General features: G+C 37.4%; 1 protein-coding gene across 2 annotated transcripts in view; it reads right to left on the bottom strand.

Moving 5' to 3' along the window:
* LOC120069278 overlaps nt 1-20,130 on the bottom strand; it is a 31,838-nt gene extending 11,708 nt beyond the window's left edge. The window contains exons 1-13 of one of the 2 annotated variants that reach the window (XM_039020997.1): nt 19,983-20,130; nt 19,701-19,870; nt 19,341-19,575; nt 17,981-18,511; nt 16,558-17,721; nt 16,121-16,448; nt 14,895-15,150; nt 14,598-14,814; nt 14,093-14,436; nt 13,448-13,975; nt 11,718-12,930; nt 10,546-10,893; nt 7,664-7,901 (exon numbers count right to left, since the gene is read on the bottom strand). In XM_039020997.1, the coding sequence (XP_038876925.1) occupies nt 7,664-7,901; nt 10,546-10,893; nt 11,718-12,930; nt 13,448-13,975; nt 14,093-14,436; nt 14,598-14,814; nt 14,895-15,150; nt 16,121-16,448; nt 16,558-17,721; nt 17,981-18,511; nt 19,341-19,463 (5,290 nt within the window). In that variant the 5' untranslated portion in view covers nt 19,464-19,575; nt 19,701-19,870; nt 19,983-20,130. The remainder of the gene's footprint in view (nt 1-7,663; nt 7,902-10,545; nt 10,894-11,717; nt 12,931-13,447; nt 13,976-14,092; nt 14,437-14,597; nt 14,815-14,894; nt 15,151-16,120; nt 16,449-16,557; nt 17,722-17,980; nt 18,512-19,340; nt 19,576-19,700; nt 19,871-19,982) is intronic. The other variant, XM_039020996.1, reaches the window with a different exon arrangement.
* Nucleotides 20,131-20,220: the final 90 nt, after the last annotated feature.

Below are 20,220 nucleotides of genomic sequence, written 5' to 3'. Positions count from 1 at the left end.
GAAAAAGACAAAAATGCCCCTAGAGTACAAAACCCTAATTTCAACACTCCCCCTCGAGTTGGGGCGTAGATGTCAATAAGACCCAACTTACTCACACATGCGTCAAGCAGCTGTCTGGACAATCCCTTTGTCAGGACATCAGGAATCTGTTGATTGGAAGGAATATAAGGAACACAAATGTTGCCACTATCAAGTCTTTCCTTGATGAAATGCCGATCAATCTCCACATGCTTTGTTCTGTCATGTTGAACAGGGTCATTTGCTATGCTTATTGCAGCTTTATTATCACAGTAGGGTTTCATTGGACCGGTATGCTTTTGATCCAGGTTTTTCAAAACCTTTTCAAATCAAATCTCTTTACAGATTCCCAGACTCATGGTCCTGTATTCTGCCTCGGCATTACTTCTGGCAACAACACCTTGTTTTTTGCTTCTCCATGTAACAAGGTTACCCCACACAAAGGTACAATACCCTGATGTTGATTTTCTGTCTACTATAGATCCTGCCCAATCAGCATCGATATAAGCTTCGATGGATCGCCTTTCAGTTTTCCTGAACATCAAGCCTTTCCCTAGAGAGGTTTTCAGATATCTCAAAATACCCTCCACTACCCTCATGTGTTCTTCATATGGAGACTGCATGAACTGACTTACCATACTTACTGCATAAGAGATGTCGGGTCTAGTATGAAAGAGATATATTAATTTCCCAACAAGTCGTTGATATCTTTCTTTGCTAACTGAAACACCTTTACTCATATTACTTAACTTTGCATTTGCTTCTATAGGAATATCAACTGGTTTGCAACCTGTCATACCTGTTTCCTTAAGCAAGTCCAAAGTATACTTCCGTTAGGAAACTGAAATTCCTTCTTTTGAATCGAGCTTATTCATTCCAAGGAAGTATCTTAGTTTTCCAAGGTCCTTGATTTCGAATTCCTCGGCCATGTTTTCCTTCAATCGGTCAATCTCTAAGGTATCATCGCCTGAAATAACAATGTCATCAACATAAACAATAAAAACTGCAATTTTCCCGGATACTGACCTTTTCGTAAAAAGAGTGTGATAAGAATGACCCTGTTTATATCCTTGCGACTTTACAAACATAGTAAACCTACAAACCAAGCCCTTGTGACTGTTTTAACCATATAAGGACTTTCTTAATCTGCAAACTCGATGATTAAACTGTTTTCTCGAATCCTGAGGGAGGACTCATATAGACTTCTCCTCCAACTCTCCGTTAAGAAAGGCATTCTTCACATCAAGCTGGTGAAGAGGCCAATCCTTATTAATTGCAACAGAAAGGAGAACCCGAACTGTGTTTAGCTTTGCAACTGGCGAAAAAGTCTCGAAATAATCAACCCTGAAAGTCTGAGTAAATCCCCTGGCAACTAATCTGGCTTTGTATCTGTCAACTGTTCGATCGGGTCTATACTTTATCGTGAACACCCATTTACATCCGAAACTGCTTTTATGCCCAGCTAAAAGATTGACTATGCCACCATGTATGATTTTTCTCGAGAGCTCTCATTTCTTCCATGATTGCGGCTTTCCATTCAGGACTTCCAAAGCAGTGTGTACACTGTTTGGTATCACCACTATGTCTGATTTTGTTAGTGAGGGCCTTGAACTCAGGAGATAGATTATTATAGGACAAGTAACTCTGCAACGGATATTTTGTACATGATCTAGTACCTTTCCTTAGGGCAATCGGAAGATCAAGGGATTCATCTCTGTCTTTACTTTCTTCTGACATACTGCACTCACCCTCCGGTTCTGTTATTTTCCCACTTTCAATGGTTTTTTCAGCAGGAGTAAAAGACATTTCTTTTCCAGATTCTACCATGTTCTCAAGAGTCACACAATCATCTGTCTTTGCACCATCATCGACCTCAATAACATCTTTGCTGTCATTGTCTTCCCTACTTTTGCTTTCAACATTTTTAACACAAGCATCAGTTTTATCACATTTACTATCATGATCAGGGATAAAACTATTAGTACTTGGAACTGATCTTTGTTCAAACTCATGGACTGGAGCCGGAGAGATAATAAGTGGAGCTATTTCCTTCCTGAGATTATTCTTATAGTATGTGATCCAAGAGACTTGTTTGGTCGGGAGGATAGATGCATTGGTACTGATACTGACATCAAGGATGGGTTCAGGTTTAGGTAAGGCAGAAAGACTGGGACCCCACAATTGGTTTCTTCACTAGTATGCTCCCCCTGAAGAGAACCATTGGGAAAGAATGGATAATCTTCAAAGAATGTCACATCCATAGAGACAAAGTATTTTCTGGAAGAGGGATGATAACACTCGTACCCACGCTGATGTAGAGGATACCCCACAAAGCACACTTTTGTGCCCGAGGGGTAAACTTGGTACGGTTAGGGTCGTATGTATGGACGAGCACCACACAGCCAAAGACACGAAGGGGTACATCAGAAAGAAGTCTGGTATTTGGGTAAGATTCTTTGAAGAAATCTAAGGGGGTTTGGAATTTTAGGACCCAGGATGGCATGCGATTTATTAGATGGGTTGCTGTCAAGATAGCATCACCCCATAAATAAGAAGGAAGGGAAGTTGACAACATAAGAGATCGGGTAACTTCAACTAAGTGACGGTTTTTCCGTTCGGCCACTCCATTTTGTTGAGGGGTGTACGCACAGGAACTCTGATGGACAACCCCTTTTGAGACTAGGAATTCTCGTAAGGCATTATTAAGGTACTCTCGACCATTACCACTCCGGAGAATAGCAATTTTGGCGTCGAACTGGGTTTCTATAGAATTGTAAAATTGTTGGAAAACCGAAGTAACTTCTGATTTGTCTGTCAGAAGGAAGACCCAGGTTAGTCTAGTATGATCGTCAATAAAGGTTACAAACCAACGCTTCCCAGTTATGGTAGTAACAGGTGATGGACCCCAAACATCGCTATGAAACAGGGTGAATGGTTTAGAGGGCTTATAAGGCTGAGAAGAGAAAGAAATACAAGTTGTTTGGCTTGGACACACACATCGCATTTCAACTTAGAAATATTAATATTGTGAAAAAGATGAGGAAACAAATAATTCATATACTGGAAATTAGGATGGCCTAGGCGATAATGCCATAACATAAATCAGTTTCAGAAACAGAAAAATGGGAAGAAAACAAACTAGTCCTATCACATATCCTAAAGGAGGCTTTTTCAGTAAGGAAATAGAGTCCCCTGTCATGCCGGGCAATGCCAATCGTCATCCCTGAGTTCAGATCCTGAAAAACAACAGCATCAGGTGAGAAGATAACACGACACTTCAAATCCCTTGTAATTTTACTAATAGATAACAGATTGTAAGACACTTTTGGTACATATAACACATCTTGGAGGATTAAGCCAGTAAAGGGCGACACCCGTCCTTTTCTAGCAACGGGGGCAAAGGACCCATCTGCAATTATGATCCTTTCATTTCATGCACCGGGTTGATAAGACAAAAATTGATTAGAGGAACCAATTAAGTGGTCTGTGGCTCCTGAATCTAATATCCATGGTTTATTACCAGTTATACTCACAAGTCCAAAGGAGTGAAAAGTACCTGATTGAGCGATGTCGTTTCTTACCATTTGGCGGTCGGCCGTGAAGTTTCCAGCACTGATCTTTCGTGTGCCAGGGTTTCTTGCAATGTTCACACACTGGGGCGGCNCAACAGCATCAGGTGAGAAGATAACACGACACTTCAAATCCCTTGTAATTTTACTAATAGATAACAGATTGTAAGACACTTTTGGCACATATAACACATCTTGGAGGATTAAGCCAGTAAAGGGCGACACCCGTCCTTTTCCAGCAACGGGGGCAAAGGACCCATCTGCAATTCTGATCCTTTCATTTCATGCACCGGGTTGATAAGACAAAAATTTATTAGAGGAACCAATTAAGTGGTCTGTGGCTCTTGAATCTAATATCCATGGTTTATTACCAGTTATACTCACAAGTCCAAAGGAGTGAAAAGTACCTGATTGAGCGATGGCACTTACTCCAACTGTAGTAGTAGTGCTCTGAGTGGTTTCCTGATTCTGAGGCTGAGTATCTCCAGTAACAGATTCACCAACAAGAGCCCAACTTGGCTGTCGTTTCTTAACATTTGGCGGTCGGCCATGAAGCTTCCAGCACTGATCTTTCGTGTGCCAGGGTTTCTTGCAATGTTCACACACTGGGGCGGCTTACTGTTCTGTTTATCTTGGATAGGGCCAGATGTTTTGAAAGCAGCGGAATCTGTTGGTGTTACAGGTGTACTGTTCATGGCCCTCGACCTATCTTCCTCCAGGCGAACATCAGAACAAACTTCCATTAGGGATGGTATAGATCTAGGCCCCAATATACGACTTCGCACTGTATCAAATTTAGAGTTGAGTCCTGCAAGAAAGTCATACAAGCGGTCCGTTTCCTCAGACTAATAATGTAACACTCCTCCACAAGAACAATTCCAAATCATTTCACGACACAAATTCATCTCTTGCCACAAGAGAGATAGCTTGTTAAAGTAAGCAGTAACGTCCATTGTTCCCTGTTTACATTCATAGACCTGCTTCGTAGGGTATATAAACGAGAGGCATTTTGTCTCCTGGAGTAGAGTTTTTGGGCTACCTCCCAAATATCACAACCTGAGGTTCCATACTTCCAATCAAAATCGATCTCAACAAAGAATCCTCTCCTTTCCAAATTCGCTCTTGGGGATCACCGATCCTTGGTTTTGGTATTTCACCTGTCAGGTATCCAAATTTGTGACGGCCCTCAAGGGCCATTTTAATAGATTGGGACCAAGAAAAGTAATTATCACCATTCAACTTCTCTCCTATAATAAAGCTAGAAGAATTGTCTATAGCTCCAGAACATAAATTTGAGGGGTAAGTAAGGAACGAAGTTACCGAGTTTTCAGGATATGGGTTTAGATCTGGTTGGATCTTGGATGTCGATTCCAGGGTTTCCCCAATAGCAGCTAGCTACTACTGGAACATCTCGTTCTGTCGTTTAATCTGCAACTACAACTGGGTAACTTGATCTTGGATTATACTCCCTTGGTCCTGGTGGTATGATGAAGAATCTCCCCCTCCAAACTCACCCATGATCGGCAAAAACTGCCCCATTCGATTGCTCATATTCGGCTGAGAAACACCTACACATCTTCCATCGACCTTTTGTGGCGGCATGGCTAAGAAGAAGAAGACCGGATGCGACGGTAACAGGTGGGAACCACTGGGCAGCGCCGATCTCGCATGGAAAAGCACTAGGCATCACCGATCTCGACTGGCCAGCGTCGTTCAGCTCTATCTGAGAGCGACCGGACAGATCGTGGCATCGTTCGACCAGGCAGATTCGTTAGTCTTCGTCTGGACGCGACAGAATCGAATCGCGATAGGTCGTCGGTCGCTGCTGGGTTTGGCAGCTGGTCGTTCCTTCTTCGAAAGAACCGGCCGGCAAGTGGTAGGGCGGCGGCGGCTGAGCTGCTGGCTGGTCGGTCCAGATCTGGTCGGAATGGGTTGGGTGATCTTCACAAAAGTGGGGAAGAAGAGATTGAAAATATCTGTCAATGGCTTTTTGGATAATACTGGTTATATCTGGGTTATTGGTTTGGGATTCTCCTATTGAATTTTCCTCAATGGTGGCTAGGGTTTCGTCTCCATGCTCTAATACCATGATGAAAAACAGAGTCGAGAAAGAAGAAAAGCACACCAAGATTTTACGTGGAAAACCCTAAACAAGGAGAAAAAACCACGGGATAAAAGGATTCTTATTAGAAGATTGATACAGAGAAATACAACAGACCACGAGCTTAAATAGGAAAAAGGGAAACCCTATGGTACAATGAAAAAGACAAAAATGTCCCTAGAGTACAAAACCCTAATTTCAACAAAAATATTCTAGAAACAAACAAAAAAGAAAGACCAAAAGATTTGAGACTTGTGTATGAAATAATTGAAAGCAAACAGGTTGAGATATGGAACTCAAGTGTGAAGGCCATAATAGGCGAAGAAAAATCAGTGGAAAACAAGTCTAAAAAAGAAAGTAAAATGTTTGAGGAAAAAGTTACGTTGGAAGAAGAAAAAATTGAAGGGGCTGACATAGAGGTTGCACGATTAGAATCATAGAGGAAGAACAATGGATTGAAAATTTGAAAATCAAAGATGGAGATGTTGAGAACGAAGAAGAAATTCTCTATAGAGATGAAGTCAGTAAAACCATTTCAAAATCAAGGCTTGTTCAACCAGTTTTGAATGAAAAATCTATGGAGAAAATTGAGAAAAATGTATCGTTTGCAATTGATTCATTGTGTGGAGGAAAAACCAAATTTGTTACAGAAACACACAAGGAAGTCAATGATGGAAGATTTGCAAGCAAAGGTTTTTTCTTTAATCGATCAGGCCCAATCCATCTATTTTAAAGAAGTGACCTGAGGATACTGGACTACACTAGTTTATCAATTTTGCTTTGTGTTTTTCAAGGAAGAGGATATTAATTTCCAAGTTCTTTTATGCCAATTTTCAGCATCTTTGGAGGAATCACTATTTGGAAGCTTTGGCATATTCATGACTTTAAAAGGCAATTTTCAGTAGGAGTATTTTGCAATCATCAAAAGAAGCAACCTTGCAAGAATGACTCATCCACTATTTTCATTCCATTTTTTGACAAAAAAAAAAAAACTCGAGAACGAGTTTCTTTTGGGAGGGATAGAATATGATGTAATATGATGTAATATGGTTGGGATAATTTGGCGAAATCAAATTTATCTTGGTTAATCCTCGATTAATTACATTTTAGTTACCCAATTAGTTTTTAGTTTCTTTTTAGTTATCCTTTTAGGATTCTTCTAATTCTCTATAAATAGAGAGTCCCCCTCTAACCTCTTGTATTAAACAACTTTTGATTAAAAATAAAGATTTTGATTCGATTCTTGGAGATCTCTCTCCATTTAGCATTTAGGCTACATTAAAACAATATTGCAGGGTTTGAACATAGGACCTCCTGGACCACCTACTCTAATACCATCTTAAATCACCAATTGATCCAAAAGTTTAAGTTAACGGGTGAAAGCAAATTTAATATCTTATCAACTAACATAAGGAATTATATACAAAAGTTAATTTCTTGAAACTCGTAAGGACAGTGCATAATAAAGAAATTTTTTATGAGAAACGATCGACCTAAATTTCATTGATGGTATGAAATTAAAAAAGAAAAGGATCTTATGAAGACTACAGGAAGTAATTCTAATGCGTAATAAGAGATGTAAGACTATAGTATGTAATCACAACAGAATGAGAAGAATTTACAATAAGATAGAGAAATATCATAAACATTTTCATTTTGTAGTTTTCTTATTGAAATTTTTTGTTATAACGCAAACTGTGAAAGAACATCAGTAATGCCAATGGCATTAGCAAAGAGATACTCAAGTGGTCCGAAGAAGTTGAACGCCTTCCCTAATGGGTGAACTCAAGCTACACAATCACCAAAAGCGGCTTCCTTCTCCTAATGCTCTGTCCCTGTATCTTTAATAAATATTCTCAAACAAACTATCTCACTGATTATCATGTTATCCTTTCCTTGCTGTCTAAGTCCTATTGGATTCCTAATTATGATCCTTTGAACAGTCTTAACTTTAAACAAGATTGAAGTTGCGTACCTGCTGATTTGTATTCTTTTAACTCAATGAAGCACTTAGCAGCAGCCTCAGCACGATCCATAGAAATATAAATTTCAGCAGCTTCCCGAAGGGCATTACAAGCCATTTGAGGATTTGAACCATCCAATATGCCAGCAGTTGCACAAAGAGAAGCAGCCCTGGCCCATTCTCTTCTAAGTCCGTCTTCAGCTCTTTCAAAGCACAAAGATGCTGCCCCATAAACACCCTCAGAAAATAACTGCCATAACGTATAAGAAGTAAGCATCAAAGATGAAAAGAAAAGTGCTTGCAACAGAAATAAGGGCAGAATCTATGGAAAAGTTTGACACAGCTAAAAATATTTCCACATTCATATAAATTAATCCAATAAGTTGAGACATAAAATAATCAGTTATTGGATACTGCTTATTATACTAGGAAAAAGTCTTCAGCCTCTTTAAATGCTTCCTTATCCGTTACAATACATGCAAAAGTCCATAATCATGATTTCCTTGAGCAAAAATCCACTCAATTATGGGGTCCTTTAGGTTCCCTTTCGGTGGAACAGTACTCAAAATGAGGAGTTTTTTGAGCCAGCTCTCTTCCTTTGGTCATCAATTCATCTCCTACTTTTGTTGATAATCATCTTTCAAAGGAAGTTATTAATTCAACAAATGGGACAATCAACAAGGCAGATTTTTCGGATTATGAAGTCGAGACACATGAGGATTCCATGGTGAGTATTAGAAGTGAGATTGAGATTAAGATTCCAATTTTCATTGAGCAAGATAAGATTTCAACTGAAGTTGCTAAAGAATCTAACCCTTTCAAAGAATTTGTTTGAAGATAAAAATTCTTCATCTTGCTAAAGGATTGCTGCCTTGAGATTTAAGAGATTAAAAACCTAGATTCCTATCTTTGAATCTCTATTTAAAGTTTTTGGGTTCTCAAAAGTTTTCGGCTGATCGGCTGTGGATCTTCCTTTTGGCTAGATGTTTATGCTGGTTCTTCTTCTTTGGTTTTGGTCTTCATGGGTTGAGTTTGTTTCCATTTCCGCCTTGATTTCAGCCTCATGGATGGATAGGTTTTGGTGGTTTCTTTCTGCATGGCGCTTCTTTTTCGCCTAAAGCATGTTTAGCTTCATGGTTGAAAGGCTTCTTTTCTGGGCAGCAGAAAGCTTTTAGAGCAGCTGGATTGTTGTTTTTGTTTGGTTATCCTTGGCTGTTCGGGACTAGATCTTTTGTTGGTTCTTTTTGTTTTGTTCTTTTAGTTTGTTGAGCGTGTTCTCTGGGTTTTGATTTTGTTACAGATTAGTTTTGTTGATGGTATGTTTGTTGTTTTGTTTGATTCCCTTTGGAGGCTGCTGCTTTGCCTATTCTTATTTTTGATAGGCTATTGTTTTTTCTTTTCTCCCTTTAGGAGGTTATGTCTTTCAACGATTATATCTTTTCATTTATTAATGAAAGATTGTCGCTCGTTCAAAAATACATAAGAAAGAAAAAAACAAGTAATGAAAAAAATGGAAATTTCAACATACAAGAATTTACCAACATTCCTGAGATGCCAATACTCCCAACGTTCAACTTTCCACAAACCCCAAGCTATCATTTCTCTTTTACTGTACTGTATCTTCAAATTATAGGAAACAAAAACTAAAACAACACAAAAACGACCCCAAAACTTGCCTTGTTCACTTGATTTTTTATTTTACACTGTCAATTTCTTTACAACCAAATAGCCCAAATTAATGCTTCGACAGCCTTATCCAAATCATTTTATCTTTGGATTAGCAGCTTTCAACCCATTTCCACATAACATTTGTGTCATTATACTTCATTGAGAGACCAATAGCCCAGGGAATATGTGACTCCTTAACCATACTGTTTCCAGAATTCCTGAGGCTGAAGCTTCGCCCTGCCAAAGCAAAAAGCAATTTGTCCTCTGTAGGCCCCCAATTTGATATACTTACACTCGAAGGGGTAATAGAGGAAATTCAAAAGGTACATTTGGGTAGGAGGACGACAAAAAGTTGGTTAGTTCCAGGTGGGGACCAACCAGGGTTTTTGTAGGGGTTTCAGGCCTCAGTGAGAGGGGTGGAGGATTTGGTTGAAAGCTGAAGTGTAAGAGAGGATTTCCAGCTCTCTCGAATGTGCTGTAGTGTTGTTGAATGTTCTCTTTTCTTGTTATTTTCATTATCATTCTCTTGTTATTTTGAGTTGACTATTCGCTGCTCTATTGTATGTTTTATAGAAATCACTATTTCGTTTATAATAGTAAATCAGAGTGTGTTCCCTCCTGCTTCTATCAGTTCTTGCTGGGTTTTCCTGTTTGCAGGTGGAGTAGATACCTAACATCTTCCTCCCGTTAAAACCAGCATCCTTCAGCCACCTCAACAAATCCCCAAACTACTTTACCTCCACATGTGTGAGGTATATCTCCTGGTCATTTTCTTCGAACTTCCAAGCCTCTGTCTCACAATCCCACATGCCTTTTCAAGTTAGCTCTGAGATGTAATGAAAATTGCTTCTTTGAAGCTTTAAGCCAAGTGTTTGTTTGTTTACAACTATGTATTGTAGGTATCATTCAAGCTTACTTGGTCAATCATGTTTGTAGACTGATTCGAATCTCAAATGAGGAACCTTCCTTGCCTCCATATATTAGACCACAAGGTATTCGGATTCCAGTTTTTAATTTCCTCGAATTGATTTTCATATTCATTTTCAGGTTGAGTTTTATTGGTTCTTGATAGTTAGCAAGATTTTTAGATCCTATTCTCAGGGGTTTTATAACAAGTACCTAGATTCCATATGAAGGGTATTACTAACTATTAGAATAATCAAGAGGGTACTTGTTATCAGTACTCAACATTATTTAATCATGCAAACTGGAAAAAGTGAACGTACCTCAAGCCCCAGTGAGCTCCACTCCTCTTTTGTGCTTTGGGCCTTCATTGCTTGTACGATCGAGTAATCCAATGTCTTGATTTGAATATAACATAATTTTTTCCAGTAATCAACCATCGGATTGGGAAACTCCTGGTTGTCTTCATAAATCCATAACCTTTGCCTACAACGTGTAATTGCTATATGGAGTAGCTTTAATTCCCAACATAAGTCCATACGTACTGGTTGATTGAAGTTTGGAGAATTGTAAGCAATTTCGAGCATGTCTTGCTCAATCATGTATTGATAAATGACTCTCCACTGATGTCCCAGAGGTGATGAGGTGAAAAAATTGTACAACAGAACATCCTAAAATGAAAAGGAGAGAGAAAAAATATGTTAGGTATCCGGTCCACCTGCACTCAGAAATACCCAACAAGCAATGCAAAAATAACCAGAACAGAATGCCCCAAATAGTATATCTATTAAAAGGACAAGGAAATAGCTGAATACAAGTCTTAGAAAGGAAATAAGAACTCTAAGCAAGAGACAACAATGAAAGTAACTTGCAGGAAAAGAAAACAAGCCAACCAGCCAATTCAAGAGGGCTGGGAAACTCTCCTATAAAAGCTCACTCAGCTTTCACCAAATATAGCCCTCCCAAAAATCCCTTTTATGGTAAAATTAGTGGTCCCCTCCCCTAACCAAATTTTGCATTCCACTTCCTGTAATATGCTTGGTAAAACCCCTTTTCTGCCCTTCCTCTTGTATGTATGAATCACTGGAGGTCTAACAAAATAAACTTCAATATATAGATGTGACAGAATGTTCGAAGTTAAATTTTGTAAGACATACATTCTATTCTAAAAAATGGTTAGAATGATCGTTTAGATTATGAAAATTAAAAATGTAACTGCCTCAATAATTAATAAAGTGCCTCCAATCTCTGTCCCATTTATCTTTTTTGATAGAAACAAACATGAGCAGATTCCCTGTCCCATTTATCTTGCCCAATTGATTGACCATAGTGAAAACAAAGCTTGCCTATGACACTTATATGGAGCAGATTCCTCCAAATTTGAGACAACTATTTGAAGCCAGATATAGTATCCTTTCAAAAATCAAAAGAATGGCTAGGAGTGTCAGTGATTCTTATTAAATTTATTAGAATTCAAAATAAGAACAATATTCACCTGAAACTCCAAGGACTGACACTCCATAATTGTAAGGACAATGGCTTGATTCCCTACAAGATTAGAGATCTCATTCCTGCCATGTTCGTCACGAACCAGGATGACCTGTTTTGCTCCAACATCATGAGTATCTGCAGGTATATTTCCTGTCCCTTCAAATAATACCGTCATCATATTTTGACCTTTCCCATTTTCAATAAGAATTGGAGCTTCAAAATTAGCTGGACTCATTTCGCTCGTTTCAGGGCACAGTATATCAACACACCAAGGAAAGAAACGAAAAAGAAGATCTGTAACACTATTAGCTAATTGGAGAATTTTAGGTTGTGTACAACAATTCTGATTCATATGAAGAATGTCAGGGATTTTCAAAAACCCTGCATCGTCTTTTTCATCAGTTTTCACTCTTGACATGAATTCCTTGTAGAACAAAAATCTTATATCTTGGAACCTGAAATCAATACCCTTTGCAATAGTTTGAGCTGTATTACTTGAAAAAACAAAGCCTGAACTGACATTTCCACACAGGTATTTCAAAAGAGCAATGTCCATCATAGTAAGAGCTTGTACTTCATCCACATACACAAAATCCATTCGGTCACCCATATATTGAAAACCTTTCAACCGATGATGGAGATCAATGACTATATCAGCCAAATCATATTCCCTTTTTTCATTCTTCATCTTTTCATAATCTAAAAATATATCATAAATTCTTTCTCTTTGCTTCCTGCTTAATGCGGACTGACCCTTTGCAAGTCCAGTATAGTCTACCTTACTAAGTCTACCACCAAGAGCTTCCTTTGCTCCTATTCCACCTTTTATCTGGGAAATGATTTCATTGAAAACCACAACAGCATCGAGCTTGTTGGTTAGATGGTCACCGAAATAAGACCAGTAAGATGAAGCAAACCTTTTAATGGTTACTTCTTTTGATCCTATAAATTTATAGACAGCAGTTGATAATGGATCTCTGGCCTTGCCACAACTAAGTTTCCACTGTTTCTGGAATCTAAACAAGAATGAATCTCCCACAGTTCTATCAAGCATCATCAAAAACTTTCGAAATGTTATCACAAGAGGATATGAGTTGAATGGAATGCCATCAAAGCTGTTTGGAACATCCAAGAGATCTTGAGCATCATCCATATCCAGCACGTCAACTTTATTAAAACTTTGGTTCTCTTCTAAAATGTTCCCACCATTGGAAATTCTGCATATTGAAGCAATCTTCAATTATGGCTTAACACATAAAGCATGATTCAGTGAAGGTAAAATAAGAATTCGTCAAAAACATAATTTGTGACAGCTCCAGAAACAATATGAGATCATTCTTTATGGTGAAATAACTACAAAGAAGGGGGAAGATACAAACTCCTCCACCAATACAGTATTTACTATTTGGCAATGAAAGAATATCTCATAATGATCTGAAGAAAATGTTCTTATTCCATGAAGCTAGCTAGTAATCATCTTTCTAGTTTGTTGTAGTAGAAAGCCAATTACTTAACCTTATTTAAACAAATAAACACTTAGTAGTAGATAATGGGGAGTTCCATAGGCGTTGGTGTAAATCTAGTGTATTTGTAATCCTTACAAATGGTAATTCGATAAATAAATATGTATATACATATATATAAGAAGTATGATAGTAATGTACCAAACAGAATCTAATGCATTTTTCACGGAAGGTACGACTCTTAGCCAAGTACCAGAAGTTTGTCACAAACCTTTTCAAGTACGAAAGGTGCTCCTTTACAGCAAGGCATTGTTTAAGAGTGACTGTGATGAAAAGCTGTCGCAGGACAGTCCTACCAATCCTTTTACATTCCTCACCACCCTCATTTCTGCAACATACTTCTGCATTTTGTCTCGTTACTTCACTACACCCCTCGGGATGGATCTGCTGCTGTTGTTCTCTCATAAACAGCTTTATTGTTAAAGCTGCAGTTTTTCCATAACTAGGCCTTCCCATTAAGAAGGCACTGGTAGGACAAAGAATTATCTCCAATTGTTCATCTTCCACTTGACAAGGGAGATCCAATTCTTTACTATCATGGCTCGAAAGCAAGTGCTTCGCCTTTTGATAGGATAAAGATTGAAACTTCATCTGCAGCAAATTCTTCTTCAGAGTTATATTCTTAGTGTCATCACTGTCAGCTTGCAAACTTAAAATCGCATCGAGCTCAGCTTTCATGTGATCCTTATATACAACAATATCATGAGAAGCACTCCATGTGATTGGAAGCTCAAGATCCCTGGAGCCGCATAAAAGAAAATTGCGTGAGGCCAACATTATCCAATTGGTAAGTAAATATTTGAACGGACAACAATTTTCTCATTGTTTACATTTCAATGCAAAGATATGGATGTACCCTTTATCAGACTTTGTTTTACAAAGATTTAGAAAGTCATCAGTATACAGCTCATGTATGTTGGAAAGGCAATCAACTAGTCCTTTTACATCCGTCAAAGGTTTGATATCCCATATCTTTAGAACTTGTTTGTACTTTGAATCCTTCTCAATATCCAACGAGTATATGATGAATAGACCTTCAACTTTAACACATTTTATTATGTCAGAACATTTGGGATTGGAGACGTTAGTTTCTGGGCGCCAGCCACAGGAAAGCCTCAGCAAAAGGACAATAATTGACTTCTTTTGGTTGATCGAGACCACTTCCTGGAATGATGCTCTAAAGGAATCACTTAGAAGAACCTGAGATTACCAGAAGACAAATTTGTTTAAGCACATGAAAAATCAATTTGAATTTGAAAAGCTGAAAATAAAGAACATGAATATAAATATTGGGGGCATATATATCAATATTGAGTAACGAAGTTCTCTTACACAATGACAGAGTACTACAAGATACATACCTTCCACTGTACCATTTTAAACAGTGCACTATCCTTGTTGAGTAAATCATCAAGCTCAAGGAGCACTTTCTTAACCTCTATTATAGCATCGGCCAAGTCTTTGTCTTCCTCAGCATTAAAATAACATTGCCGATCCTTGGCATCAGAAACTACAGCTTCCCATTCAGAATTGCTATCTCCCAATGTTGTTGCATCTCCCACAATCCATAGACAGTGCCTATAAAGAACCAAAATTCTAAACTGTAACAAGTAAAAAGAAATTAAATATTACAAAAACATACATGGAGGATAACATACCTAGCTCTTGTTAAAGCAACATTGATTCTCTGTGAATTGGAGATAAACCCAATATTTTTTCTCCTGTTGGATCTAACAGTGGATAATATGATCACATCCTCTTCACCACCTTGGAAACCATCCACAGACTTCACTTTTACAGTAAACTTGTCACTCTTCTCATATTTCTGTCCAAGCCTGCCCTGAATTGCTGAAACTTGTGCAGCATAGAAAGAGATTACACCAATGCTAAGCCTTGTTTTGGCACTCCTCCATGCTGCATATAGATTTTTTCCGTATGAAGGAAACCCACATCATTGATGAGAGAAAGCAAGAGACATTGATTTATAAATAAACAAATGAATGAATAAATAAATCCAACTACAACAAAGAACCAACACCAACTTAAAATTTAAAACCTATCCCAAAAGAGCTTAAAGAAAATTTATTAGTTATTGCCAGCAATAAAATAAAAAAGATAGTGTAAAAAGAAGTAACAGCACTGCAATTCACTTTTTTTTCTTGGAGCTAAAGAAGAGAAGTAAACTGAAATTCCCTCCCAAGTGCCCATGGGATTGAAGCCTTTCTACTTTTGATTTATCTAATTATCTCCGAACAAACAAGAAACGACTCTTAAAATGCTTGGATAACAAAATGTACTCTCTGCCTCTAGAAATGACAGCCTGCCCATAGCTCCTTCGGTCTTGTACATTCTTTTCCAAATCCAAAGGGAACCAAGAAATCACATCATATACTATTACTTTCTCTACTTTTCCTTGAGGCCTTGGTATTTCATTCTTCTTATACCTTTGTAAAGTTAGGACTTAGAACTTTGCTATATTGACCATGGTAAATATATTATTTCAGTAATTTTTATATTAATATTTAATATCTGATTTACTATAAGTTAATTATTTAAAAGTTTGATGGTTTAAATTGTTAGTTAATTTGTTTAATTAATATTATTTGAGAAAAGTTTAGGAAAAATAATTGTTATAAGACAATTGAATCATATCAAATTTCATCAATATAGACGGATAGAATTGGAATTTCCTAACTTTTGTTAGATAATATAATTTTTTTTTTTAAGAAATCTAATTTAAAAGCTACTATCTAGGTGATTTTACACATTAGAGTAAATTGAAAAGGTGATTTTTTGATACTTTAATAAATAACCAATTTTACCAAACATGCTATACAGTAACGAAAACTCCCAAATGGACTTGATGTCTCAAGTATCAACATACCTTTGTAAAGTTTTTCAATTATTTTGATCACAACAGCAACCTCAACCATATTCTTCTTGCTATGTACATCGTCATCCCCTTCTTCTTTCCCAACAGAAACATTTATGAAGGTATACGGACCAAACATTGGACTAGGAATATAATGCTTCTTGTGTACTTTATCCATGACAAGAGGAGCATCTAGAATTTTATTGCTGTAAAATTTGGAATTTGGAAAGCAGCTTATTGATGGATGCATTCTGTATTGTGTGTTGAGCAAGTGCTTTGAATGTCCTAATAAACTCAGCCGTTCAAAAAGACTTCTACCGTATCCAGCTGCATCACAAACCTAACATAGAGAAGATTGGATATTATGTGTGAGTTCAGAGGATAATTGGATGGCAATGGCAAACTATATTTGAATGTTAATATCAAAATAGACTGTAAATTGAACTTACCTGGCTACTAACTATTGCTGGTAATTGGCACTCATCACCAATGAGAATAGCATGCTTTATTCCAGGAAGCTGTAATGCTACTATTGATTCACATTCCTTCAGTTGTGCAGCTTCATCAATAACTAAAAAGTTCACTGGGTCCATTTTCATGGAGTTCAATTGGAATGAACTGGAAGCAGTGCAAAGAATCAGAGAAGCCCTCTGGAGACAAAACTTCTTCACAGATTTTTTATTTGCTGTACTTGGAAGTTGAAGTTGATCCAGAGAAGCCTGAAGAAATCTGAGAATTGAGACGCACTGGTTCCTCAAATGTAAAAAGGTTGCTTCCACCGACGAATTTGGAAAGTCCATAAATACTTCTAGGCTTGAAAACAGAATCTCCATTTGCATAGAGGTTACATTGTCCTGGGATAAAAGCATCCCAAATGAATCAACCAAGTTCAGGAGAATCTCTATATTCTGAAAATTATGCTCCAGGATGAATTGTTTGGGAATATGAGTTATCAAAGTTTGAAGACATCCACGGAGTGCCGTAGCAGTAGTTTTAAATTTTTCCCTTATGAACTCAAGGAATGAAGTGGCCTCGACCACATTATCACCTTTCTTCTTGTCCCTTCTGCTAGCGTTTACATTAGACTCCAAAAACATGCTATACTCAGAATTGCTACTTTCAAGAAGTTTTATCAGAGAAGTAATATGATACTTCCAACCAGATTGTCCAAAACACTCTAGAAGCCTGTCAACACGATAATCTAAATATATCTCTTCAAGTTTAAAGCTAACTTTCAGCCGATCCTTATTCCCGAATAAGAGCACGTCTCCCAAAGAGCATAGTACACCTCCTACTCTGGATGATTCTCTCAACAACTTTACAACTCGAAAGGCCAATTCTGTAATAGCAACATTTGTTGGTGCACAGGCAACAACCCTTTGTTTCATTTCCAAAATTGCGCACAGCAAGATACTGATAGTTTTAGTTTTTCCTGTACCAGGTGGACCCCATATAAGCTCCACCGAAGGCTTATGATCGCAAAGTGTCTTGCAGACAGAACATAGCACTGCTGCTTTTTGCGAATCATTCAACACGGAAGATAAGCTTGTCCCCAATTTTTCAGCACAGACAACATTATTATACAAAGAGCATTTGCTACAGATTTCATCACCCTGACATCCAAAAAAGATCAAATTAATTGCTATTCATTGAAATAGTTTCTGTTCTCCCCAAAATTATGTTTAAAGAAAAATGGGACATAAAAAATCGAAGTTAAAAGGGAAAAATAAATGTAAGTTCCCATCACAATTTGCTATATTTCAATAGCTTCCTCTTCTTTTGTTGTCTACGAGTATCAAGCTCCAAGGGCTCGGACCAATTGGAATTTTGTGAGGTGGTAGGCAAACATCTTAATTCAGTAAAAGTTCTTACCATTGATTTTAGGCTAAGTACATGCTTGATAATCTTCACATCTTCAGAAAAGTGTAATGAGTTCCATATTCTCAAGTTGGTTGTGACATTCATCAGAAAAACGATAAAGAATTCTTTCTGCATACCTTGTTCACCGCTGATATTTTTTGATACGTTTAGTTTCAGATGAGTAGAGCATCCAGTGTCAGTGATTTTTTTAACCCAAGCAAAAGCCCAGGTCCTTGTTGGGCGTTGCAAATTCATACCAGTTTCCGGCTTATCATCCAATATGAGAAATATATCCCCAGGCAGTGTTCTATAAGGCTCCTTCCCACTATTGTTTGATGTATTTTTCCAAGCATCAATGTTGACATTTAGTGACAATTTACCACTAGATTTTGGTACCTCAATAGAGACCAGTTGAGCAAAAGGTGCTCTATGAATCGCCTTCAAACTTGAAGACAGTTCTGCTCTTGTTTCTTCTAACAAAGGAAAGAGATAAGACCCAAGATATTGATGCACTGATTTAAACGATTCTGGAATATTTTGCACCTGAAATTTTGAACTCAAGAATAAGAATAAACACCTATCAAGACTGGTCAATTGACTTATTTCAACACATGAAACCAAAGATTAACAGGAATGAAAAAGCTTCTTCAATTTACAACAAAGAGATAGATTATGCACCATCATATGAAGTTTACAGATAAAATGAAGTGGAGAAAATTGTTCTCAGGCCAGCTTGGTTAATACTTCAATTGATCTCATAAAACATGTATTCAAATCTTGAACATTTGAATCCGACAAACTCATCATATAGTAGCATTATGGTTTTGGAACCAATAACTTCATTTTATAACCTCAAAAACACTGGTTTACAGCCATAAAATTTCAGAATTAAATGAACATTGAATCACATCCCATAATCTCATTTTTGTCATCGTCCAAGTTTTTACAATGTTAGAAAGAAAATTCTATGATCAACTGTATATTATACGGTTTTAACAAGCAAGATCCTAGTTTAGGGAAACAAAGAAGACGAAAGAAACATCCCTCAAAGAGTGGGAATAGGATATATGGGAAATGTAAGGTGCTTTATTGTGTATAAGAAATATCATGGATGGTAAACAGTTTAATAAATAAGAAAAAAATAGCAAAAGAATATGTAACTTTTTATATATGAATAATAATAAAACTATTTTACTTTATATTTTCAGTTGGTCCAGCACATCTGTTACCATTACAAAATCATAAGAACAAAATAAAGAAATTGCAAAAACAGTCACATCCTCATGGCATATCACAGAGAGAGTGAGGAGAACCCAGAAAATAAAAGATGATCAGAATTCAGAACATCAAAAGATAAAAAAGAAAACAGAACCTTGTCTCTATAGAAATCATCATACAATATGTCTTCCAAAGTCCAAGAAAACAAATGATCAATCAGGCCATTGAAACATATTTTCTTCGCTTTAATCTTCTTTGAAGAACCTCCTACTTCCATTTTCAGGCACAGTCTCCGATCACAACTTCCTCAGCATCAAGATTCCTTGGCAAATATCAAGCTCAATCAACATTCACATCCCCCTAATGCTCACCCTTCGAACTCTTGTAACCTAATCAGAAGCAATGGAAACATTTCAAGACGAAATAAGAGGAAACCCATCTGAGAAGAAAACAATGTAGACTAAGAATTGACTTGGAAAAGCATAATATGCTTTAAAAATGACTTCCATAGTACCAGATGGGTCCACTGATACCTTCTTTTTCCTCCTTTTCCGTACAATCCATTTCATTGTTCTTCGTTTGCGATACTTAAACATTTTCAAATTGAAAAAAGACGTCATTTTCCGAGGCCTCACTTTGCAGCCTCGTTAAGGAACTGAATAGAGCTGTTTCTCTTGTTTCACACTGCACAAAAAAGGGGAAAGCATTCATTCACAAATCTCTTTTTCTATCGGCCATTTGAATTTATTCATTGATTGATTCTTCGATTCATATGTTGGGGAAAAAGACTTTTTACCTGTCAGCTCTTCCAATTCTTGCTGCTTTCCAAGGATTGATTCTTTTTGATGTCGCGATTTTGGGGAATCCTTGGAAACTAACGAATAATAAACCCACTAAACGACGGGAACTGATCTCTGCCAAAAAGGTAAAATACATCAATTTAGAGAATTGTGAGCGCATGAGCGGCATGGAGCGCAAGGATAGATGGGCCCAATTAAAAATAATATATATATTTGTGTTTGGAAGGTAACTGG

This window comes from Benincasa hispida, unplaced genomic scaffold (assembly GCF_009727055.1).
Source record: "Benincasa hispida cultivar B227 unplaced genomic scaffold, ASM972705v1 Contig306, whole genome shotgun sequence".
NCBI lineage: Eukaryota > Viridiplantae > Streptophyta > Magnoliopsida > Cucurbitales > Cucurbitaceae > Benincasa > Benincasa hispida.
The sequence above is the reverse complement of the archived record's forward strand: the minus strand, read 5'-3'. Positions and strand labels throughout refer to the sequence as shown.